At 42.3% G+C, this 26,529-nt stretch overlaps 1 protein-coding gene across 2 annotated transcripts; it reads left to right on the top strand.

Moving 5' to 3' along the window:
- LOC135550675 (diacylglycerol O-acyltransferase 2-like) lies at positions 1–26,388 on the top strand. Of its 2 annotated transcripts, none has more exons than XM_064981696.1 (8): positions 1–252; positions 1,706–1,837; positions 7,891–7,998; positions 8,278–8,348; positions 20,524–20,728; positions 21,106–21,280; positions 23,577–23,779; positions 24,753–26,388. In XM_064981696.1, exons 1-8 carry the CDS (start codon positions 213–215, stop codon positions 24,905–24,907), a joined length of 1,089 nt encoding a protein of 362 aa, XP_064837768.1. In that variant the 5' UTR covers positions 1–212; the 3' UTR covers positions 24,908–26,388. The 2 variants fall into 2 exon arrangements, with proteins under 2 accessions (XP_064837768.1, XP_064837769.1); XM_064981697.1 differs by lacking the exon at positions 1–252 and adding an exon at positions 1,244–1,277.
- Positions 26,389–26,529: the final 141 nt, after the last annotated feature.

Here is a 26,529-nt window from a genome sequence, read left to right as displayed (position 1 = left end):
CGGTTCTTCTACAGGAGCGCTTCGGTTTGGACCCAATACACCTACCACCCTCTCTCACGTACTGACTTTGAACTGGCTCCTCCCATACGGGTTAAATGCCGCTCAGTTATTCAATTTAATGCAGTCATTATAGAGGAACTGTAGAGTTGATAAACTTTATTGTAGTAAATATTTCCAAGTATTGTGATCTGTTGATTCCCGGAGCCACAGTTATGAAGACAATACTTGCTGCCTACCCCGGTGTCCTAAAAGGTAAGAGATGCGCCCTAATGAAAAATCCACTGTTTGCATGCAGACTTCAAATATCATATCCCCCGAGCGTCTTTTAGAAATGCATCCCCTTCATGATATTCCAAATTCTATTGTGTTGACGTTTAATCCGTTTTGTAGAAGCAGTTTGCAATACATTCTGAAATGATGGAGGACTATGGCAGGCCAAACATAATCAGAAGTTTGTTGTGGATGCTATAGTTTCGTGTTAGCAATAGTTTTCATATTTCGTATTTCATAACTTCCATTTTCTAAATAGTGACTGACCCCCTTGTTTGTTACACAACTCTATATGATCAAATGGTCATGTAGTCTGCATCTATGTGCTTTCTATTGATACACTGTGTGCGATTAAGTGATTAAGTAACGATGGGCTCTTGTCTAGAAATTACCACACATCATTGTCATGTGAGCCATTTGTTCTGAAATACACAGATAGTCAACAGATAAGTAAGTGTGTATACTGTATGTGTGAGTGTGTGATGAAGAGTGTATCTGGGCACAGTGGTTTTCATACATGTTGCTTGTATATTTTTGTGTGATCTGTGAAGGCAGAGAAGTGAAAATAAAAATCTGTGAAGGCAGAGAAGTTTTCAGTAGGAAAACATGAACATTGAAGTTAGAAATATCATGAATAGACCTGACAAGATCCCTTATTCTACATGCCAGATAGGCAAGAATGTTCAACATGATCTATTTCTATTTGCAGCGTTCCACAACGTTGTGCCCTTCTGCTGCCCGATAGTGGGCAGATGTGAGGTCGGTGACTAACTCACTGTGTAGTACTCCTAGTTCACATCATGTCCCTGACCCTCTGAGGCTGATCCTACCCAGTAGCCCTGACTGAAAGCATCATTGACTTAATGTGAGAGTGTGGGCCAGAGTGCAGAATGGTCAATGTTTGTTTTACAGCATGACAGTGTTAGTTAGTCTTTCAAAATGGGATTATGTGGCTGTGTTGTCCTGTGGCATCGGGAGGATCTGTTGATCAGGCACTATGAGCTTGGGTAGATTTAGCACAGTCCCCTCAGTGGCTCTCTCTTATACTGTGGACTGGTCTGTCATGGTCACTTCTACGTGTAGCTGTCTGGACTGTGGCTCTGCTCTATCTCTATAGCGACTGCAGTGGCGGGGGGGGGGGGGGAATTTGACGTGACATGCGGTGTTTATTGCTTGTGGTCTGTTTCAACACAGAGCTTTGTAAGGCATGAGCCTTTGTTCAGTGTCTCAAGTCTATAATCTAATTTCCCTTGTTCATGTGTGTTTCTGTGGTTGACAGACTGAAAGCCTGGGAAAAGGTTGATGACAGTTTCATTATTTTATCTCTTTAGTCTTCTTGCTGACTCCCTCGAGCCCGTCTGTGACTTAATCCATTGATGTGGTTCTTATGTACTATACAGTATGACTCATTTATGACCCTGTCAATCTCCTTTAGGCACCGGCTGCAGCATCCTCTCCGCCCTTCAGGACCTACCCTCCGCTCCTTGGCCTGTACTCCGATCCAAGATGGAGAAACACCTTCAGGTCATCTCAGTTCTGCAGTGGGTAATCAGCTTCCTCGCCATGGGTGAGTGTGCGATTGTCTCTCCATGTGGCTCTAACTAGTAGTGGCTGAAGGATATAGTGACCTGTGACCTTACAAGGAGATCAAGCCCGTAAGATGTCTCCCCCTCACGCTTTCTTACTACTAGAGATATTATTTGAGAATAGCTTTTTCACTGGTGGGCCATATACAGTGCCTTCATAATGTAGGCATGCCCTTTGATTTATTCCACATTTTGTTGTGTTACAGCCTGATTTCAAAATGTATTAGATATATAAATGCTCACCCATCTACACACAATACCCCATAAGGACAAAGTGCAAACATGTTTTTGAAATTGTGGCAAATTCATTGAAAATAAAATACAAAAATATCTAATTTACATGAGTAAGTATTCACACCCCTGAGTCAATACTTTGTATAAGCAACTTTGGCAGCGATTACAGCTGTGAGTGTTTCTGGCTAAGTTTCTAAAGCCATGTTCACACTGCAGGCCTTAATGCTCAAATCAGTTTTGTTTTTCAAATCTGATTTGGACTACCAACTGTCCAAACAGCAAGTTACATGTGACCAAATCAGATTTATTTGTGTGTGTTCAGACAGTAGTCATTTGCTGACACAGCTATGCTAGTTGTCAAAGTAACGACGGGTGTGTTTGCAGGGGTGTAGGCTGATTGGTGGTGTTCCCTATCACAACAATGCCTGCCATGGTCATTTCCCAGTTGCCTTGAATGTTCAAAATCATAGTGTAAGAACACTTTTCTAAAGCCCAACTTGAAAAATGAGTCCTAGCTAGGTAGCTGTTTTGGTTTCTAGCTCATTCAATAATTTTGTTTGTAAACAATTAACAAGCTAGTTGGCAACCACAAGTCCTAATCAAACTGTCAACAGAGTAGCTCGCTATCAAGCAAGAAGATATGCCGAATAACAGTCTAAAAACCACTTAAGGGCAAATCAGATTTGAGCGTTCAGACACAAGTCACATGGTCAGGAATCAGATTTGTATCTGACCTTCATAGATGGTATGAAATGTAGCTTGAAATATCAGATTCCATGTGCTTTTTGGCTGTTCAGACTGCAGGACAAATAACAAAATCGGATATGCAAATAAATAGGATTTCAGTCACTTCAAACTGCCAATGTGAACATGACTTAAGAGCTTTCCACACCTGGACTGTGCAACATTTCCCCATTTGATTATTTGGCAACATCTTCAAGCACCTTCAAATTGGTTGTTGATCATTGCTAGACAACCAACTGTAACTCTTCCTGGTAAGCAACTCCAGTGTAGATTTATTTAACTAGGCAAGTCCGTAAAGAACAAATTCTTATTTACAATGGCTGCTAAACCCGGATGATGCTAGGCGAATTGTGTGCCGCCCTATGGGACTCCCAGTCACGGCCGGATGTGATACAGCCTGGATTCGAACCAGGTACTTTAGTGACGCCTCTTGCACTGAGATGCAGTGCCTTAGACCACTGCGGGAGCCTATTGGTTAGAGCATTGGACTAGTAACTGAAAGGTTGCAAGATCGAATCCTCAAGCTGACAAAGTAAAAATCTGTCGTTCTGCCGCTGAACAAGGCATCTAAAACACTGTTCCTAGGCCGTCATTGAAAATAAGAATTTGTTGTTAACTGACTTGCCTAGTTAAATAAAGATGTAAAAAAATATATATATATGGTCAATTCTGTTTTTGCTCTAGGATTTTGCCTGTGCTAAGCTCCATTCCGGATATTTTCTTTATCCAGAAAAACTCCCCAGTCCTTAACTGAGTGGTACTCAGTACATTTTTGTATTGGATTTGTCCTGAAAAGTGTTTAATGCTTTGCTGCTTTTTGTTTTCAGAATTACTTGGTGTCTTGTTGCAAGCAGGATGCTTGTTTTGGAATATTTCTATTCTGTACAGTCTAACTTTTCACTCGTCAATTGGGTTAGTATTGTGGAAGAACTACAATGTTGATCCATCTTCAATTTTCTCCTATCACAACCAATACACTCTTAACCTTATTACAGTCACCATTGGCTTCATGGTGAAATCGCTGAGGGCTTTCCTTCCTCTACAGCAACTGATTTAGGAAGGATGCAGGTATCTTTGTTGTGACTGGGTGTATTGATACACCATCCCGTGTAATTAATAACTTCACCATGCTCAAAGAGATATTCAATCTCTGCTTTATTTTTACCCATCTACCAATATATACACTTCTTATCGAGCCATTGGGAAACCTCCCTGGTCTTTGGTTGAATCTGTTTGAAATTCACTCATTGACTGAGGGACCTTTACAGTTATCTATGTGTGGGGAACTGAGATGAGGTAGTCATTCAAAAATCATGTTGAACACTATTGTTACACACAGTCCATGCAACTTATTATGTGACATGTTAAGCAAATCTTTTCTCAGATTTGACCGTTCAGACAAGTCACATGGCCAAGAATCAGATTTGTATCTGACTTCAAACCACCTACGAAGGTGGTTTGAAATGGAGCTTGAAATATCTGATTCCATGTGCTTTTTGGCTGTTCAGAATACAGGAGTAATAACAAATAAATATAAATTATGCAAATAAATAGGATTTGAGTCACTTCAAACTGCCAATGTGAACACGACTTAAGAGCTTTTCACACCTGGATTGTGCAACATTTGCCTATTATTTATTTCAAAATTCTTCAAGCTCTGTCAAATAAGATTCTTGCCATGGATTTTCAAGTAGATTTAAGTTAAAACTAACTCGGTCTCTCAGGAACCTTCAATGTTTTCTTGGTAAGCAACTCTAGTATAGATATGGCCTTGTGTTTTAGGTTATTGTCCTGCTGAAAGGTGAATTCATCTTCCAGTGTCTGGTGGAAAGCAGACTGAACCAGGTTTTGCCTGTGCTTAGCTCCATTCCATTTAAGTTTTATCCTGAAAAACTCCCCAGTCCTTAACGATTACAAGCATATCCATAACATGATGCAGCCACCACTATGATTGAAAATATGGAGAGTGGTACTCAGTAATGTGTTGCAGTGGATTTGCCCCAAACATAACACTTTGTGTTCTTGACAAAAAGGTAATTGCTTTGCCACATTTTTTGCAGTATTACTTTAGTACCTTGTTGCAAACAGGGTGCATGTTTTGGAATATTTGTATTCTGTACAGGCTTCCTTCTTTCCACTTTGTCAATTCGGTTAGTAATTGTGGAGTAACTAACATATTGTTAATCCATCCTCAGTTTTCTCCTATCACAGCCATTAAAGTCTGTAACTGTTTTAAAGTCACCATTGGCCTTATGGTGAAATCCCTGAGCGGTTTCCTTCCTCTCCGGCAACTGAGTTAGGAAGGACGCCTGTATCTTTGTAGTGACTGTGTATTGATACACCATCTAAAGTGTAATTACTAACTTTCTCAACGGGATATTCAATGTCTGCTTTTTTTATTTCTACCAATCTACCAATATGTGCCCTTCTTTGCGAGGCTTTGGGAAACCTCCCTGGTCTTTGTTTTTGAATCTGTGTTTGAAATTCATTGCTTGACTGAGGGACCTTACAGATAATTGTATGTGTGGGGTAAAGAGATGAGGTAGTACTAAAAAATAATTGTAAACACTATAATTGCACATAGTGTGTCCATGCAACTTATTATGTGACTTGTTAAGCATATGTTTACTTCTGAATTTATTTAGGCTTGCCATAACAAAGGGGTTTAATACTTATTGACTGAAGACATTTCAGCATTTCATTTGTAATTAATTTGTTAATATTACTAAAAACATAATTCCACTTTGACATTATGGGGTATTGTGTGTAGGCCAGTGACAAAAAATATAAATGTAATCCATTTCAAATTCAGGCTGTAACACTACAAAATGTGAAAAAAGTTAATGGTTATGAATACTTTCTGAAGGCACTTAAATGTAATATCGGGCCTCATGGAAACTGCAACTTTGTCAGTAAACTTTCCAAATGTTGACAAAACAAAATATTCTAGACAAGGTGGGAACTTTTTGTGTCAGGAAAATTAATTCTGTGAGAAATGACGGTGGAAACACCTTTATGTGCAAATTGATATAATAAAGTGGTATGCCTGATCACTGACAACGATGAGACAGCATATAGGGAGGAGTTAAGAAACCTGGCCGTGTGGTGCCCTTGATAACAACCTCTTCCTCAACGTGATCAAGACAAAGGAGTTTTTGTCAACCAGGGAAGAGGCGGAACGACAGATTGTTACTTTGTCAGCTCAGGGATTCGATCCAGCAACGTTTTGGTTACTTGCCAACACTAGGCTACCTGCCGCCCCAAGATGATTGTGGACTACAAGAAAAGGAGGACCGAGCACGCCCCCATTCTCAACGACGGGGCTGCAGTGGAACAGGTTGAGAGCTTCAAGTTCCTTGGTGTCCACATCACCAACAAACTATCATGGTCCAAACACACTAAGACAGTCGTAAAGAGGGCACAACAAAGCCTATTCCCCCTCAGGAGACTGAAAAGATTTGGCATGGGTCCTCAGATCCTCAAAAGGTTCTATAGCTGCACCATCAAGAGCATCCTGACTGGTTGCATCACTGCCTGGTATGGCAACTGCTTGGCTTCTGACCGCAAGACACTACAGAGGGTAGTGCGTACGGCCCAGTACATCACTAGAGCCAAGCTTCCTGCCATCCAGGACCTCTATACCAGGGGGTGTCAGAGAATTGTCAGACTCCAGCCACTCTAGTCATAGACTGTTCTCTGTGCTACCGCACGGCAACGGTACTAGAGCGCCAAGTCTAGGTCCAAAATGCTTCTTATTAACAGCTTCTACCCCCAACGCCATAAGACTCCTGAACATCTAATCAAATAACTACCCAGACTATTTGCATTCCCCCCCCCTTTTTACACTGTTGCTACTCTGTTATTTATCTATGCATAGTAATAACTCTACCTACATGTACATATTACCTTGACTAACCGGTGCCCCTGCACATTGAAACTGTACCAGTACCCCCTTTATATAGCCTCGCTAATGTTATTTTACTGCTGCTCTTTAATGATTTACTTTTCTATTTTTTTACTTAACACTTCTTTTTCTTAGAGGTGCATTGTTGGTTAAGGGCTTATAAGTAAGCATTTCACTGTGAATACCTGTTGTATTCGGTGCATGTGACAAATCAAATTTGATTTGGAATAACCATCATATCGAAGTAATCTTGGAGTCACACGATGACATGGTGTGTGCTCCTCCCATTACGACTCGGGAAACCATTTAGTTTATTCGGCTACAAAGGTCAAAGCTAGAAGTCCAGCTTTTGTCAAATTAACGGTGAAAATAGATTTGTTTTGTGCATTTTAGCCAACCGTAGCCCTTTTCCTAACCTTAACCTAATTCTTCTAAACGGCTACGTTAATTATCCTAACCAGGTGCGTAAATTATCCTAACCTGCTACAAAAATCAAATCTGATGTTAATTTGACAAAAGCTGCATCCCTTCTAGCCATAACCAGCTACAGATGAAATAAGTTATGATGAACTTCACAGGATGGTGGTGAAAGTGCATGGTATGAGCTTGATGCTCCTTTCCAGTAAATATTCTTATTCTGGTGACATGATGGTCGATGCTTGACTGACGTTCGACAAATACAAATATTCTCACTCTTATCCATAATAATCTCATGTAGACTAACCTATCCGCAGAACCTTCCCACACTTTATCTGTGAGCTGTTGGCTAGAGAGCATGTACCAAGACCTTTCTAGGCCTAATTAACTACCTAACTTATCCGTAGAGTAGAAAATGCGATGGAAACACATTGAATATCACATTTGAATTTGGTACATGAAATCCTAAGAGAAAAAGTACATTTTGTGTGCACTACGTCATCACCCACTGAATTGTATCTGCAACAAGTCAGTTTGAAACACCGGTGGTAGAAAAATGCGCATATTTTCTTTTTGCAGAGATTAGAATATTAACGACGGTACTTAAATGTTACTCAGAAATGATTTGATATTGAGATAAAAACAGTTAAATTGGATCTTTAATGAAGTGTGGTACATTGCAGGTGCTGAATGCCTGTTCCTCTGCTCTCTCCCCTATCATTTCCTACCCCATAGGTGCCGCTGGCACTGTGCTCTTAATCTACATGTTCTGCACAGACCTCTGGGTGATCGCTGCCATGTACACTGCCTGGCTTATCTTCGACTGGAACACCCCCAAACAAGGCAAGTACCGCAGCCCTGGGATTTGAACTTGCAACATTTTGGTTACTGGCTTAACCTCAAGGCTATCGTTGCCCTATTGTAATTAAACGTAGTGCCCTAAATAGGAAATGGGTGTCATTTCAGACGCAGTGTTTTGTGTCTGTGACCATAGGGAGCTGTGCTGGGAAATTGGGTAATTGTCACCCAGGTAGTGTTGATGTAAATGATTCAGTATGTATGTTGCATTATTCAGGATGTGGGTTATAGTCTGACTGGAGATCTTTACCTCTGCCTTCTCAGGTGGCAGGAGGTCCTCCTGGGTGAGGAACTGGACCATGTGGACTTACTTCAGAGACTACTTCCCCATCAGGGTGAGTGGAAAGGAATAGGCTTAACATTTACAGGGTCTCTCTGGGTCTGCGTGTGTGCGTGCAATGTGCGTTGGGGTGTGAAGCCAGATAATGATATAATACATGTATATGTTGTTTTCAGCAGCACTGCCGGTACAGATGATACAATTCGCTTTTTCTGGGCAGATACAAAGTTAAAGATCATTAATATTGTTATTGATTATGGTGTATCCCAGTAACAGTATCCTATAAGCGCAGGCATGAAGATGGTGTTATCTGTGACTGTATCCAGTATCAGCTGGAGGTTCCACGTTGTTCTTTGTCCCTTGTGATAATGCTTTAAAGGAGTTTACTTCGGTTGGAAGGATAGACTTTGCTCCACATGATAGAAGAAAGCTTTTGATGATTTTGTTTTCCATTATTATTGTTGGGAGACACACACTGAGGAGAGAGAGGATTGGCATACGCTGCTTTATAGGACATCAGCCTTGACAGAAATCACAGTGGGAGAAGTTAAGGTTAAGCAATGAGAAATGCAGGTGATGTGACTATTAGTTTGTTCAAGTGGAAATGAAATGGGATTCTCACAACTGGCACTTGACAAAAAAAGGAGTACAAAATAAACATTTTCCACCATAATTCCTCTTGGATTAGAATCTGTATTTATCTATTTCATAATTATTATTATGTTTATTGATGAGATATTATGCATTTTACCACAATTTCCACAACTACCAACACAAAAATTCTCATTTACCACAACAGCTGTCACACCCTGACCATAGTTTATTTGTATGTTTCTGTGTTTTGGTTGGTCAGGGTGTGATCTGAGTGGGCATTCTATGTTGGATGTCTTGTTTGTCTATTTCTATGTCTGGCCTGATATGGTTCTCAATCAGAGGCAGGTGTTAGTCATTGTCTCTGATTGGGAACCATATTTAGGTAGCCTGGGTTTCACTGTGTGTTTGTGGGTGATTGTTCCTGTCTCTGTGTAGTTTCACCAGATAGGCTCGGTCACTTTGGTTTTTCTTTTTACTTGTTTTGGAAGAGAAGAGAACGAGCGCCATTCTCCTTGCGGAGATGGTGCTAAATACATCAACACGGTCGGTCCCTGGGATTGGGCTGGCCAACACGATTCGGTTTGCTTGGAAGGAAAAGGAGTTGGAGCCTTTAGGACGGGAATCTTTTGGAAGGATAATATTGATGGGGATTCTAAAGATGACGGTGAAGGACGTGTTTTGTTTCCAAGGCAACTCGTTGGAGGGAGCATACGACGTGGCACTATATACAGAGGAAAAACACGATGATATCCTGAGAAGGGCAAGAGCAGTGGGAGGTGAGAGGCCGATGTGCCACTACGAAATAACAAGCCTGGCGAAGAATAACTTTAGGGTTGTAACTGTCAACATTTACAACCCTTACGTTAAGGACGAAGAGGTGAGGGCTTTTCTGGGGAGATACATGGATAACGTCTCCTCAGCAAGGCACCTCAAAGACTCCCTTGGGTTTTGGAATGGGAGGAGAGGCTTCCAGGCCCTCCTCAGAGAGGACCCAAAGGGACATAGTGGCTACCTCCATCCTCCTGCTATGTTCTCCCTAGGGGCTGACAGGGGGACGTTGTTTTATGCACGTCAGCCCCCATTTTGCAGGCGCTGTATGGCCTACGGTCACATATTCGCCTCGTGCAGTACAAGAAAATGCAGATTTTGTGCATCTGAGGATCACTAGGCGAGGGATTGTGACAAGCCTAAGACGTGCCATGGGTGTGGCTCGACAGCACACCTTTGGCGGGGGTGCCCGGCCCGTCAGAGGTCATATGTGTCTGCGGCTGGGGGGGGAGCAGGAGCGCGGGATGTGGGAAGAAGAGGAGGGGAAGGAAGCACGCCTCATGACCAGAGTACAGGTCCAGAGGGGAAGGCCACAAGGACGGAAGAGGAGCAAGAAGCGGCAGATAGAAGAGAGAAGGAAACGGAAGGCACGGGAGTAGGAGAACCAGGAAAAGCGGCGGAAGAAGGCAACCGAGTGGAGGAGCATGAGAGAGAAGAAAGCGAGGGAGGAGTGGTGGAGAAGGAGACGGTGGAAGAGCAAGTGGACTGGGGGGAAAGTGCCCTGGTGGAAGAGATGAGGGGTATGGTGGAGGAGCTGGGGGGGGGGTGGTATCTCTCCACTGCCGCCATCACCAAAGAAGAGAATGAAGAGGAGGGTGCGATTGGCCGACAGTGAGGGGGAGGGGATGGCCAAGAGAGTGATGGGGGTGGGAGAAACCTCTGGGTTGCTGCTGGTTTCCCCAGGCCCTCAACTTCTGTTGGGTGGGGACACACCTAACAAGACTCAGGACTGGGTACAGGAGGAGGTGGGGAGATTTTTTTTGTTTGGGGACTAACCAACAGCCTCCCCAACTTAAGACGGTGTTTTTTCCAAACCAGCTGCAACACTGGGGAGCACACAGAACACTAGGGAGGATTGTGAGGGGGGTAGACCCAGGGTGCAGGGCACCCCAGAGCCAAACACTATTCCTGCATCCTGGGATGGTGTGATGGAGGAAGAGGGGGGATGTCAGGATTACGGATGGTGTTCTCACCGGTAGATATGGAGCAGGGGAGCATCGGGTGAGTCTCCTGTTTTTTTTGTTTTTTTTTCTGTCTGGGTTTAGAATTTGAGTGTATTACATGTTTTTTTTTCATGGAGTCTAATTAGTTTACTTTTGTTAGTTTAAATGTAAGGGGTTTAAGGGATTTTGTTAAGAGGAGGGCGGTTTTTAGTTATTTGGAGGGTGTGGGGTTTGATTTTTGTTTTTTACAGGAGGTTCACCTGAGGGATGGAGGGGATGTTAGTAGGTTTAAGAGGGAGTGGGACAAGGGGGAGTCGGTTTGGGGGGGGTGCACTCATCGGGGGTAGGGATTTTGTGTGGGCACAGGGAGGTAAAAGTGGAGGATTCTTTTGTGGTAATGCAGGGGAGGGTTATAGGGGTGGATGTCACGATAAGGGATTGTAAATTTAGATTAGTGGTGGTGTATGGGCCACAGGTGGTGGCAGACAGGAGTGAGATGGTGGACTGCCTGACGCCCCTGTGTGTCACAAATAGGAAATTAGTGATAGGGGGGGATTTTGATACAGATTTAGGAAGAGGGGGGGATAGCAGTGCAGGCGCCATTGCCAGGCTAATGGCTTGCCATGGTCTGGTAGATGGTGGTCTGCACACTACTCCGAAAATGGACGGTCCTACATGGCGCAACTCCAGGGGGGTTGAGCAGAGGCTCGACTATATTTTTGTACCCAGGTCTTTGGGTAAGTTGTCTGGGCGGCTGTTGCCTGTTTTCTTTTCGGATCACGACGGGGTGCTCCTGCAGGTGGGGTCGCCAGTCTGCCTCTTTGGTAGGGGGTACTGGAAGCTAGATCGGGATGTGCTGTAGGAGCAGGCTTTTGTTGACGGGTTTTCTGGTTTCTTTTGGAGGCTTGAGGGCCTCCGGTCCATGTGGGAGGGGGTGTTAGAGTGGTGGGAATTAGTTAATGTGAGGATTAGGGCTTTTATAATAGGGTATTGCAAGAGGAAAAAACGGGAGGAGAGGAGGGAGGTGGATCGTATCCAAAGGTTAATTGAACTCGAATACGAGGCAGGCAACCTCGGCGGGTCGTTTGACTGGGAGAGATCCGCAACCCTAAAGGCGCAGCTCAGGGAGTTGCAGGAGTGGAAGGCTCGAGCTTTCCTGGAGCGTGCGCATAGTGGCTTTCTAGAACATAATGAGACTTGTTCGGCTATGTTCTTTAAGTTGGTTAGGGCAAGACAGAGTAGGAAGGTAATACATGGTGTTAGGGAAGAAAATGGTAGTATTGTTAGAGAACCAGAGGATATGGTCAGGGTGACAATTGATCATTTCCAAGGTTTATTTAAGGAAAGGGAAATAGATGTAGAGCAGGGAAATGTGTTTTTAGAACACTTGTCCAGGCGGTTGCCGGAGGACATTAGAGAAGTGATGGAGGCCCAGATCTCACTAGAAGAGGTTGAGAGCGCTCTTAGGAGGATGGGAAAAGGGAAGGTGCCTGGGATGGATGGGTTGCCGGCTGAGTTTTATCTCAAGTTTTGGGGTATACTTGGACCAGTGGTCCTCGAAGTCTTGAAGGCCATCCTTGAGACGGGGGTCCCGGGGGATCAATGGCTGTTGGTGTGCTGTCACTTTTATATAAGAAGGGGGAAGTAACAGACCTTGGCAACTGGCGGCCGTTGACCATGCTGTGTGTAGATTACAAGCTACTTGCAAAGGTTTTAGCAGACCGGTTGCGCACAGAACTTCCCTACGTCGTTCATGAGGATCAGACATGCGGGGTAGAGGGCCGCTCTATTAGATGGAACTTACAGTTAATCAGGGACTCCATCGCTTGGGTTGAAGATAGAGGACTGCCTTTTATGGTAGCAGCGCTAGATCAGGCGAAAGCCTTCGATCGCGTGAATAGATCCTTTTTATTCAGAGTGTTAGGTCGATTAGGATTTGGGGAGAAGTTTATAGGATGGATTCGTACATTATATGTCGGAGCGGGGTGCCGAGTTAGTGTAAATAGTCACTTGGGTGACGTTTTTGACCTCTCGTCTGGGGTCAGGCAGGGGTGCCCACTCTCGGCTCTCCTCTTCGTTCTGTACATGGAGCCTCTGGGGGCTGCCATTAGGGCAGACACAGGGGTGGAAGGTTTGCTGATCCCTGGAAGTGGTGGGCTGCGTGTTAAGATGACGCAGTACGCCGACGACACTTCCTTGCTGTTGTGCAAGGACTCGTGCCTGACAAGGTCCCTTGCCATCTTTGGGGATTTCACCGAGCGTCGGGAGCAGTTCTGAACCATGCAAAGTCTTCCGTCAAGTTTTTCGGAAGATGGCGCGGTAGAACGGATGTGCCTGGGGGGTTATCTCTCTGTGAGGGGGCCCTGAGGATTCTCGGGGTCCATTTTGAGACCTCCGGCTCAGCGACACTAAACTGGAACATGCGTATCGCAGTGGTACAGAGGAAGCTAGCAATGTGGAAAGCTAGGTATTTGTCTTTTATGGGCAAAGTCCTGGTCCTAAAGGTGGATGTGTTGCCGTCTCTTTTGTATTTGGCGTACATCTACCCATTGCCGGCTTGTCTGAGGAGGCCTCTAGTGAGGCTTGTGTTTCAGTTTATGTGGAGTGGCAGGTGCGAGTGGGTCGCCAGGGCACGCATGATCTGTCCCATCGGGGAGGGAGGTAGGGGGGTACCACATTTCCCCCTCAAGCTGGACACAATTTTTGTTTCTTTCTTGTTAACGGAGCTTGCTCAGCCAGTGATACACCCGTCCGGTTACCTCCTCCTCCATAACTCATATTTCCTAAATATTAGTGCATTATGGTAATGATAATCAGGTTTTGGAGATGAGTTTGAGTTTTGCCAATGAAAAACTGTACTGAGATTTAGTAACCTAACACATCATCAAACTGTGTCAATTGTTAATCTCAGATGATTTGCATAATACAAATCATTGATCTTAATGCAATTGACTAAAATACCCCTTCTTTTAGCATAAGTACTGTAATTACGTGCATGTATTTTCAAAAGTGGACTTAAGCATAAAGTGACATTTTTTGAAAAAGTAATTTCTCCAAGGTAATTACAGGTAATATTAGTGTATTTGGACCAGTGTTGTGGGTAGCACGTTTACGTTTACGGAGAACACCTCTGATTTTTTCCATTGATCGCTTCTGTGATAGTAAAGCCCATAGAGGGCTTCACCATCTAGTGGAAAGTGTGCCCTCCAGATATTCATTTCTGTGATAGTAAAGCCCATAGAGGGCTTCACCGTCTAGTGGAAAGTGTGCCCTCCAGATATTCATTTCTGTGATAGTAAAGCCCATAGAGGGCTTCACCGTCTAGTGGAAAGTGTCCCCTCCAGATATTCATTTCTGTGATAGTAAAGCCCATAGAGGGCTTCACCGTCTAGTGGAAAGTGTGCCCTCCAGATATTTATTTCTGTGATAGTAAAGCCCATAGAGGGCTTCACCGTCTAGTGGAAAGTGTGCCCTCCAGATATTCATTTCGTTGCCATCAGCACTAGCGGCTGGAGAGAAATATTTTGAATGGAAAGAAAGGACATCTGTACAGAGGTTGAGTTTATATTAGGCTGTGCAACATAATGTACATTTCATAGGATGACACGTACTGTATAGGTTAAAGGGATTTTCTATTCATAGTTTTAATTCGTCTAACTTTCTAAAAGCTATTGGACCCTCAGAAAATAATTTCCCTGATCCAAATTATCCATGCTGCAGCTATAGAAATGCGATTAATGCTCCCCATCAAATTTGTGATTTTACATTTTTTTTTTTACTTTTTTTTTTACAATACTTAACATCCACAAACATCCACAACATCACCCCTGCCCAGGTGGGTCTGGGCGCTGTATCACTCTCCGCCACATGGTGTTGGATAGGTATAATATCCTAATATTACATTTTTTCATTTTAAACATTAGAAACGTGTATGACTAAACAACCAACAGTTTTATTGTTTTACAGGCTGCCTTACTCCAGCGAGCGAGCAGTACTAACCTGTCCAATGTGATAATGCTATCATTTCAGACAATAGAAAAGTTCTATTTGCATCAAAAAGCTTTGTCGAATCCTAATTTTGTATGATTATTCATATAGATTATACATTATCATAACGCATTGTATAGAGACAGCAGTCAATTGCATGATCAGTGCCCTGGCACATATAGCTGCCGTGTTGTGGTTGATCAATTTGGACAAGCCAAAGGAGGAGAAATGGAAATATTGATTTCGATGGTTGACATTACAGAAAGGTAGGTTGATATTTTCTTGTCTTGTTAAGGGATTCAAACAACAGTTCTTGTACAGCCAACATTTCACATAAATGTTGTCTTGTGTCTTGGAGGGGCATGGCCCCGGGGGACTCTCGAATAGTCTTTTGCGCAAATGTAGGAATGCTCCAAAATTCAGACATAAATACATCAATGAATACATCAGCCTTACATTAGGAAATAAAAGATGAGCTTGTGACCAAGGTCTTTCTGTTCCGGTTGAAATATTGAATTAATTATTGAATTAGTTAGGCTACTAATATGTAATCTATCTTTGGTAGAGAGCGCATGGCTCTCTCCCTCCGACAGTTGAGATTTTTTTATGAAAGTAATGAGAAGTAATAAACACGTTACTTTCCACGCAAAGTAATATTGTAACGTGTTACATGTAACGCAGTGAATTCTGGTGGGAGGAGCTATAGGAGGACGGGCTCATTGTAATGGCTGGAATGGAATGATTGGAATGGAGTCAAACTTGGTTTCCATATTTTTATTCCATTCCAGCCATTACAATGAGCCCGTCCTCCTATAGCTCCTCCCATCAGCCGCCACTGATTTTATTTGTTTTTCCCAATTTGACATTTTTAGTCATTTCGGTAATGAGAAGGTCAAGTGTCTTAAAGGGGATGTTTGAGAATAAGATCCTCATTCTGAAGGCATATAAGTGAATACATGAAATGAACTTGTGCTCACCTAAGGACTACTCCTCTAGATGATGTATCATGGGTGAATAAAACATTTTTTAAATGATTGGAGTTCTTACAGTAACTGGAAATAGTGTTACTAATGAGAAATGTCCACAGACATTGTGTTTTTAGGTATGAAATATTATAGTTTAATGGAAACTTCAACTAGTATAACTACATCAACATTTTGTTTTATTCAAATAAGATAGGTTTTTCTATAACAAAATTATACAATGACCTGAGATATCCGGATTCATTTTGGTAATAACAATTGGGGTGAAAATGTATAAAATTCTGACGGAAAATGTATTTAAAATAAGACACTGTGCCATAAACTAGGCAGAATGATAGTTGATTGTTGCAGAAGCATCATGGTTTTCTAACTCAATATGCTACTGCCATAATTAAAACTGATTTCATAAGAATCATAATGGTGACAATAATTATTGGTATTTAACATACCCCATATCGTCTTTTTTAGATCACAAATAGGGGCGGCAGGTAGCCTAGTGGTAAGAGCGTTGGGTCAGTCACCGAAAGGTTGCTGGATTGAATCCCCGAGCTGACAAGGTAAAAATCTGTAGTTCTGCCCCTGAGCAAGGCAATTAACCAACTGTTCCCCGGGTGTCGAAGATGTGGTTAAAACCTCTACAGGATTGGTGGGTCCCCCGCGGGACGGTTGAACTAACGTAGGCTAATGTGATTAGCATGAGGTTGTAAGTAACAAGAACATTTCCCAGGACATACAGTGGGGCAAAAAAGTATTTAGTCAGCCACCAATTGTGCAAGTTCTCCCACTTAAAAAGACGAGAGGCCTGTAATTTTCATCATAGGTACACTTCAACTATGACAGACAAAATGAGAAAAAAAAATCCAGAAAATCACATTGTGTAACGACGTTCTTCTGTTGAAGGAGGAGCGGACCAAAATGCAGCGTGGTGGTTACTCATGTTTATTAATGAAAATAAGACTAGACATGAAATAACTGAAAGTACAAAACAACAGACGGAACGTGAAAACTATACAGCCTATCTGGTGAACATAAACACAGATACAGGAACAATCACCCACGAAACACTCAAACAATATGGCTGCCTAAATATGGTTCCCAATCAGAGACAATGATAATCGCCTGACTCTGACAATACCTCACACCACCTCACACCACAATAACCATGTCACACCCTGGCCTGACCAAATAAATGAAGGTAAACATAATATATTTCGACCAGGGCGTGACACATTGTAAGATTTTTTATGAATTTATTGGCAAATTATGGTGGAAAATAAGTATTTGGTCAATAACAAAATCTCAATACTTTGTTATATACCCTTTGTTGGCAATGACAGAGGTCAAATATTTTTTCTTTGTTTTATCTTTTACCATATCTAATGTGTTATATTCTCCTACATTAATTTAACATTTCCACAAACTTCAAAGTGTTTCCTTTCAAATGGTATGAAGAATATGCATATCCTTGCTTCAGGTCCTGAACTACAGGCAGATTTGGATATGTCTTTTAGATGAACATTTAAAACAAGAGTCCAATCCTTAAGAGGTTTTTAAGGCAGCTCCCCTGCACCTCTCTGATTCAGAGAGGTCGGGTTAAATGCAGAACACACATTTCAGTTAAAGGTATTCATTTGTACAACTGACTAGGTATCCCCCTTTCCAATATAATATGTCAACACATGCTAAACCTATGCTAAACTCTTGGTCTCTTGGTATCCTGACAGAGCAAGATATTTTTACCATTCATATTTTTTGGCAAGTTACACTTGTGTTTTCTCTCGCTGCCCTCCTGACCAAGGATTGAATCAACTGAGTTGTTTGTATGCCTTTACGCTTCTCAGTAATATCATTGAACTAACGGCATTCACATTACATCTGCTATGTTTAATCCTCCTTCAGTTCAATCCGTTCAGCTGATTGATTTAATGGTGAATGAGCATGACTGTTTTTAAAATGGAGCATTCTTGAAACATTAACCTGACAATCATTTTTACCCTACAACCCTTTTTACTTAAAAAATAGAAAGTATAATCAAAGGCTTTTAAGTAAAACCAGAGCTTTGATACTGTTAGTGTTACCTGTTAAGAATCGAGGTGAAAGGTTATCTTAACTATTAATAATTGAGTCCTGATGATGACTAACAGCCAGGGGAAATCAAGAGTGTGTGTATTGTCTCTTGAACTTTGACCCTGCTCGTGATCCATACGTTGAACTCCGACAGTTTCTTTAAATTCAGTTAAAGGCTTTGGTTTTTCCATTTATGTTTTGAGAATGGACTTGAGCACGTACAACTTGTTAGCACGTAGGGCGCACCGATTGGTGTTACCTCATTAGTCAGAATGTGTTACACCTATGCTGGCTTGTCCATCTTGTTAGTTTTAAGAGTGACAGGCTCCCGTTGTCTTTAGTGATGTGGAGGGTCAACGCCTGTAGTTGGCTGGCTTGTCCATCTTGTTAGTTTTAAGAGTGACAGGCTCCCGTTGTCTTTAGTGATGTGGAGGGTCAACGCCTGTAGTTGGCACTCCCGATTTGATTTCTTGAAAAACATTATTTTGTCTGATTTCCCTGTTTTCATTTTGTTCCATGGTTTACTTCCTGTCTTCCAGTTTGGTGTGGCTTTTTATTTTGTTTGCCTCTTAGTGGGTGCATTTAGTGGATGCTCATGATGGGTGTCTTAGGTCCCAGTTGTTGTTGCTATGCAACTTTCAGTGGACACCCCCATGAGTGCCCTTTTAGAACCCCTCCTAAAACCCCACCTGTTTTGTTTTGGTTGTTGTCAGTGACTCTTTGTTAGTTCCCTGTTTTGTTTGAGAGACGTTTTTGGTTTTCTTGCTTGGGAACGTGTGCTCAGCCCCTCCTGTAATCCCTATTCACCCATGACTGCATGGCCACACGTCTCCAACTCAATCATCAAGTTTGCTGATGACACAACAGTGGTAGGCCTGATTACCAACAATGATGTGACAGCCTACAGGGAGGAGGTGAGGGCCCTGGCAGAGTGATGCCAGGAAAATAACTTCTTCCTCAACATCAACAAAGCTAAGGAGCTGATCGTGGACTACAGGAGACAGCAGAGAGAGCACGCCCCTATGAGCATGCCCCTATCCACATCGACGGGCCCCCACAGCCTGTTCACCCCCCACCATCTACAGGGAGGAGACCGTACAGTTGCATCAAAGCTGGGACCAAGAGACTGAGCAACAGCTTCTATCTACAGGCCATTAGACCGTTAAACACTCACCAGTAGTCGGCCTACGCCCAGTACCCTGCCCTGAACCTTAATCACTGTTCTAGCCGGCTACCACCCGGTACTCTACTTTGCACTCTAGAGACTGCTGCCCTATGTATATAGTCATTGAATACTTGTCACTAATGTTTACTCTATTCATGTGTATATACTGTATTCTAGTCATGACTCATATACACAGTACCAGTCAAAAGTTTGGACACCTACTCATTCAAAGGTTTTTCTTTATTTGACTATTTTCTACATTGTAGAATAATAATGAAGACATAAAAACTATGAAGGAACACATGGAATCATGTTGTAACCAAAAACGTTTTAAACAAAAATATATTTTAGATTTTTCAAAGTAGCCACCCTTTGCTTTGATGACAGCTTTGCACACTCTAGAAACACAAGCATTTTGTTGCACCTGCGATAACTCAACCATAAACTTTGATTTGATTTACAGTACAGTAATTCCTTGAGTTGCTGGTTGTGGGATTAAGGGGCTGTGGTTTTCTGACACAAGGATGTGCTGTATGCCAGGTATTCGCAGAGATCTATACCCATTATATAATTCACCTGGCAGCATCCTGTTTCAGATGAAGGATTGCTTACCTTGTCTAGATTTTGCAGCTAATGGAGTTGAACACCAGTTGGTAGACATGGCTGGGAGCAGCGTGAGTGTGTTGGTACATTCAGGGACAGTGACTATTACATCTTGAGGGTCAGCAAGTTCTCCTCTCTTCCATTTCTTCTACTTACTGTACGCATGTTGTAAATGCCACCTGTTTTCATATCACCAAATGGTTCTCTTTATATCTACCATGCTATCACTGTGGAAACCTCACAGATGGTCTTAGATAATCTGATAATGTGGTTATGCAATGGGCCTTGTTTGATTAGAGTCCTGTGTACACATCTCTTTGGATCTGTGTGTATATCCTCTGTGCCCTTTCAATTTCTTCCATAAGCGTGGCATTGGGGCAGTCGCTTCACTGAAGACACAATTTGTCTCCCACCGTTATGGAGCCTATGCTCTCCTTCTCATACTCAAAACAACTTTTAAGAATATTGAAGCTCTGTAATGGGACTGCTGTTCATAATAGGGGAAACGTGCAGATAAACATCCCAGACACAGAACACTGTTTGTTACCTGTAATTATTTTATTACTTGAGTGCAAATATGTCATATCAGGGCTAAACTGATAAGCTGTCACAATTTCAGGGAAATATGCTAATACATATAGTACAATGCACAGGTAAATGGCCTTTAACTTCTTGAGACAAGTAATAAAAATAACTTAATGTTATCATAACTGCACAACTGAATTGGCTTAATTTTGTGCAGATTCTCTGACCTGTTAAATTGCTTAACAAACACTCTGGAGTTATATTTTGCTTAGTGTGATTGTAACCACCATGTCTCTTTGTCATCCTGTTTACCAGCTCATCAAGACACACAACCTGCTGCCAAGCCGAAACTACATCTTTGGCTACCACCCCCATGGGATCTTCTCTTTTGGAGCCTTCTGTAACTTCGGAACAGAGGCCACCGGCTTCTCTAAGAAGTTCCCGGGCATCAAGCCTTCCCTGGCCACCCTGGCTGGAAACTTCCGGATGCCAGTCTTTAGAGACTATCTCATGTCTGGAGGTGAGATGGTTTCTCTGAGTTTTGTCCTGCTGTACTCAGTAAACTGCTGATACCAGCCCTGTATCTACCGACTCTAATCAGGTAGAACTCTGAGCTTTGTCCTATTGCCCAATGTATACTAAACAACCCCTGTGCCTTCTAAACTGTATTTGCTGATGTCACTATTGTAAAGAGCTGCTTCAGTTAACCTGCGCTGTTAGCTTAATTATCTTCATTTCAAAGGTTTCTTTTGCTCAACATCCACTAAGAATGTTTTCGTGCTCAAACAGTATTGATTTCTCTTCAAATGTGTTCTCCACTGCAAACACACTGACTTGTTTGGTCTTTGGGCCCATGTGTGATAACTGAGCCTAACCCCATCCTCTTCCATGTGTCAGGTATCTGCCCAGTGAACCGTAACTCCATTGACTACCTCCTCTCTCAGAATGGAACTGGCAATGCAGTGGTCATTGTTGTCGGGGGAGCAGCTGAATCTTTGAACTGTGCTCCAGGAAAGAATTCTGTCACCCTGAATAACCGCAAGGGCTTTGTGAGGTTGGCCCTCCAGCAAGGGTGAGTTTAGAGCACAAACTTCCCGGCCACACATACACCATCCTGACAGGCGCACCTTCCGGTCACACACACACCTCTCAGTTACACGCATCAACTGATCAGACTACATGTTTGGTGAGAGACCTTACTGGGTCAGCACAGACACTGGTGTCATTATGACCAATTTGATGGAATAGAGAGAGTTGGCTCAACAATAGGTTTGATTGGCACATAAAACATACTTTCACATGTGGTAATTTGTCCTCAAGTGCGCAGAGCTCCTCCTGACATGCAGTATTGTACACAGACACTGGGTCAAGGCCAAAGGACAGGCTCCATCAGCTTGTGACTCCGAACATATAATATACGCTGAACAAAAATATATAAACGCAACTTGTACAATTTTGGTCCCATGTTTCATGAGCTGAAATAAAAAATCCTTATTTCTCTCAAATTTGTTGGACAAATGTTTACATCCCTGCTAGTGAGCATTTCTCCTTTGCCAAGATAATCCATCCACCTGACAGGTGTGGGATATCAATAAGCTGATTAAACAGCATAATCAATACAGAGGTGCACCTTGTGCTGGGGACAATAAAAATCCACTCCCATAGGGCGGGCACAATTGACCCAGCGTCGTCCGGGTTAGAGGAGAGTCTGGGTGGGGTAGGCCGTCATTGTAAAATAATAATTTGTTCTTAACTGACTTGCCTAGTTAAATAAAGGTTAAATCATTTTTAAATTTTTAAAGTTACGTTTTATCAGACAACACGATACCACAGATGTCTCAAGTTTTGAGGGCGTGAGAGAGAGAGAGCGAGAGAGAGCGAGAGAGAGAGAGAGAGAGAGAGAGAGAGAGAGAGAGAGAGAGAGAGAGAGAGAGAGAGAGAGAGAGAGAGAGAGAGAGAGAGAGAGAGAGAGAGAGAGCGCAAACTAACCCTAGCCCCCGGACAGGGCCAAACAGGAAGGATATAACCCCACCCACTTTGCCACAGCGTAGCCCCCACACCACTAGAGGGATATCTTCAACCACCAACTTACCATCCTGAGACAAGGCAGAGTATAGCCCACAAAGATCTCCGCCACGGCACAACCCAAGGGGAAGATCACATCAGTGACTCAACCCACTTAAGTGACGCACCCCTCCTAGGGACGGCATGAAAGAGCACCAGTAAGCCAGTGACTCAGCCCCTGTAATAGGGTTAGAGGTAGAGAATCCCAGTGGAAAGAGGGGAACCAGCCAGGCAGAGACAGCAAGGGCGGTTCGTTGCTCCAGAGCCTTTCCGTTCACTTTCACACTCCTTGGCCAGACTACACTCAATCATGTGACCCACTGAAGAGATGAGTCTTCAATAAAGACATAAAGGTTGAGACAGAGTCTGCGTCTCTCACATGGGTAGGCAGACCATTCCATAAAAATTGAGCTCCATTGGAGAAAGCCCTGTCTCCACTGTTTGCTTAGAAATTTTCGCGACAATTAGGAGGCCTGCGTCTTGTGACCGTAGCGTACGTGTAGGTATGTACTGCAGGACCAAATCAGAGAGATAGGTAGGAGCAAGCCCATGTAATGCTTTGTAGGTTAGCAGTAAGACCTTGAAATCAGCCCTGGCCTTGACAGGAAGCCAGTGTAGGGAGGCTAGCACTGGAGTAATATGATCACATTTTTTTGGTTCTAGTCAGGATTCTAGCAGCCATATTTAGCACTAACTGAAGTTTATTTAGTGCTTTATCCAGGTAGACGGAAAGTAGAGCATTGCAGTAGTCCAACCTAGAAGTGACAAAAGCAAGGATTAATTTTTCTGTATCATTTTTAGACAGAAAGTTTCTGATTTTTGCAATGTTACGTAGATGGAAAAAAGCTGTCCCTGAAATGGTCTTGATATGTTCTTCAAAAGAGAGATCAGGGTCCAGAGTAACGCTGAGGTCCTTCACAGTTTTATTTGAGACGACTGTACAACCATCAAGATTAATTGTCAGATTCAACAGAAGATCTCTTTGTTTCTTGGGACCGAGAACAAGCATCGCTGTTTTGTCCGAGTTTAAAAGTAGAAAGTTTGCAGCCATCCACTTCCTTATGTCTGAAACACAGGCTTCTAGCGAGGGCAATTTTGGGGCTTCACCATGTTTCATTTATCCCAAGTGACTTAGTCATTAATCGAACCCACTATCCTGGTGTTGCAAGCGCCATGCTTTACCAACTGAGCTACTGAAAACAAAGTCTGGGTAAATTGGTGTAGGTGAGCTGTTATAAACCACATGGTTTAGTAGCCTTATGAGTAACTTCAGGAGACTATTGTAAATTCCCTCTCTCTGTCAGGTCTGACCTGGTACCAGTCTACTCCTTTGGGGAGAACGATGTGTACAAACAGGTGATCTTCGAGGAGAGAACCTGGTGGCGGCTGGCTCAAAAGCGACTGCAGAAGATTATTGGTTTTGCGCCCTGTCTGTTCCATGGCTGTGGCTTCTTCTCCTCCGATTCCTGGGGATTGGTGCCTTACAACAAACCAATCACCACCATCGGTAAGTAAAACCCTCTCCAAGACCCTATTGACTGTCTCACTAGGGTTGCAAGCCACCGGTAATTTAACATATTTACTGGAATCTATCGTAACTTTGGTAATTTATTCTTGAATAACTTTTGAAAAATGTATTCATTTTATAGTATTAATATATTACATCTGTCTCCATATTGTCCATGACTTTCTAGTAGATAGACCATATGGTTCAATAGCCTCATTCATGAAAAAAGCATTTAATCAACATTATTTTCAATTAATTCGGAAACTATTCCAACTATTGACTGTATTCACAACTGACACCAGTTTGACACCGAAACATTAACAAATACATGTTGACATAGTAAAATATATATATATATAGGATATTTCATCCTATAATCCTCATATTAAAAACAATGGTGTTCTCTTAGTTGATGGTTTATATGTAGGATAATGTTTTACAGCTTTGTCATTCTATTTTTCTATCATCTTACTTCACTATTTCATATATTTGACATGTGATTAGTCCACACAGAGGGCCAGAGATTATTACAGACGCCTGTGATAATCGGAAGTACCCAAAGGAACCTCTTGATGTCTTGTGATAGATTAACATAAAATCCTTGAAAGATACCACATTTCTGGTAGTTTACTGGTAAACTTTGGTTTCCAGTTGTTTACCCTCCCTTTTCAATCCCATCTCTTACAGGCATTTAGTGCTTGTTGACTTAGCTTCTGTTAGGGATTCAGTCTTCGGATGGTCTGTAATTATAATTTCAATGATCGGACTGTTATGGATACTACCAAGCAGTTGAGCTACTCTAGTTCCTCTGTGTTAACATAACCATCCACCCAGTCAATATTTACTCTCCCCTGCATCAAGGCTATATTAATGTTTAACACTACAGCTCATCAAACTACGTATTTCCAATATGTTAAATGTTTTTTAAAGTTGATTTTTGGGATACAGATTTGTACATGTTTATTTCTCTTAGTGGGTGAACCGATCACAGTGCCAAAGATTGAGCAGCCTCCTCGGGATATGGTGGATCTGTACCATGCCATGTACATCAATTCCCTCACCAGCCTCTTTGACAAGTATAAGACACGCTTCGGCCTGAAGGAGAGTGACATCCTGCACATCCATTGAGAAAGGGTCAGCTGTGGCAGCAGTCTGTTCAGCCCTGCCCCTCCATTCACTTGCCTGGCTCTGATTGATTGTCTCTGGAATTCAATCTATATACATTAAGCTGTGTGTATATAAACCCACCGTGCTCTCAGCAACACTCACGTCGGTCCTCCACTCAGGATGAAAATGGCAGGTCTTAGGTCACCTTACTATTCTCTCTGACCTAGTCACTGTCAATGGCAAAGTTGACTAACCTCCATTTATTGAATATTTTATTGAGTGTATGACACATCTATAGATGTGTTCCATGACAGAAAAGATGAGGGAGTATAGTTAAGGTATGATCCCTTGCTTTAATGTGCAGTGGAACTCCCACTAGGTGGCACTAGAAGGTTACACAAGACACACACAAGCACCATCTTTGTTTCCTCCATGCATCCATGTCATTTTCACTTAGAATAGGCCTGTACAACGAATGTGTTAAGTGCCCCGAAAGGTAAATATAGGATGATGTTTTCAGACCTTACTTTTTGTTGTTGTTGCTAAAAGCACAAACAATGCAATTGTAAGGGTGTTGCCTTAGTGAGATGTTGATAGTGTGGTTTATTGAGCCAATGAGCTGATGGGTGTCCCCTCCCCACACATGCACACTTCATTGAAACTTGAAAGTGAAGGAATTCTATTGAATGGATTTAGATTGTGCATATTGGTAATACAATCTGATTGTGTGATGGAACTAAGTATTAATTGTATTTTGTAAATAAGAACATTTTCAATGAAAATTAATATATTGATGCACTTTTTGTATTTGTGTCAACCCTCTGAGGTATTTCTCTAAAACATGCCTTTGAAAGAGTCCTATGTCAAATTTGCCAATTTCTAAGAGAATCACTATGGTGCTTTTGTCATTTAACCTTGACCTGTGTTTTAGTTTTGTTGTACATTTCTCCACATGAGTGTGTTGACTGGGTTGCAGAGTGTTACCTAGTGCATTGAGGCCCCATGCACTTTAATGATGGTGATGTAAGAACAGTTTCAGGGTGAAGAACATTTCTTCCTCTACCCAGAGGGCAGATTACTGATTAATGAAATTAAGAGATTGCAAAGCATATGCCTTATTTAAAAAGGGGGGGCTTAGGGGGCTTCCACTCAATTGAGTAAAATGGCAAAGGGGTTGCTATTACAGATTTGAATTAGAGTATAAAAGTCACGAACTCCCCCAGTAATTACCAAGAAGTGTTTGAGATAAATGATTTTTTCATATGGGGCATATCAAGTCCATTATCCAGCCAATGATCCTCGGTGAAGAAATGTATGTATGTTGTATATTATGCAAGATAAAACAACTACAAGATTTCACCTCATGGCAAAATAATTGAGATTGGTGATAAATAGTGTGTCATTCAAAACTTAATTTCTTCTAGATTCATCGGGGACTTTTTGCAAAGAGCAGTGAACATCCTCTCATAATTCATGTGCAATAAATACAGCAATAAATAGCAGCCAATGCATGTTTATTTTGTGAATGAATGGCTTCATCACAGTCTACTTAAATTAAACTTTATGTTTCCAGAATAAAACTTGTTAACTATTTTTCAGTCCCACTGCGACATCACAATGCCAGAATGTAATTTTGCTCAAGC

This window comes from Oncorhynchus masou, chromosome 12 (assembly GCF_036934945.1).
Source record: "Oncorhynchus masou masou isolate Uvic2021 chromosome 12, UVic_Omas_1.1, whole genome shotgun sequence".
Classification (NCBI taxonomy): domain Eukaryota; kingdom Metazoa; phylum Chordata; class Actinopteri; order Salmoniformes; family Salmonidae; genus Oncorhynchus; species Oncorhynchus masou.
This window is presented reverse-complemented; position numbering and strand designations above follow the sequence as displayed.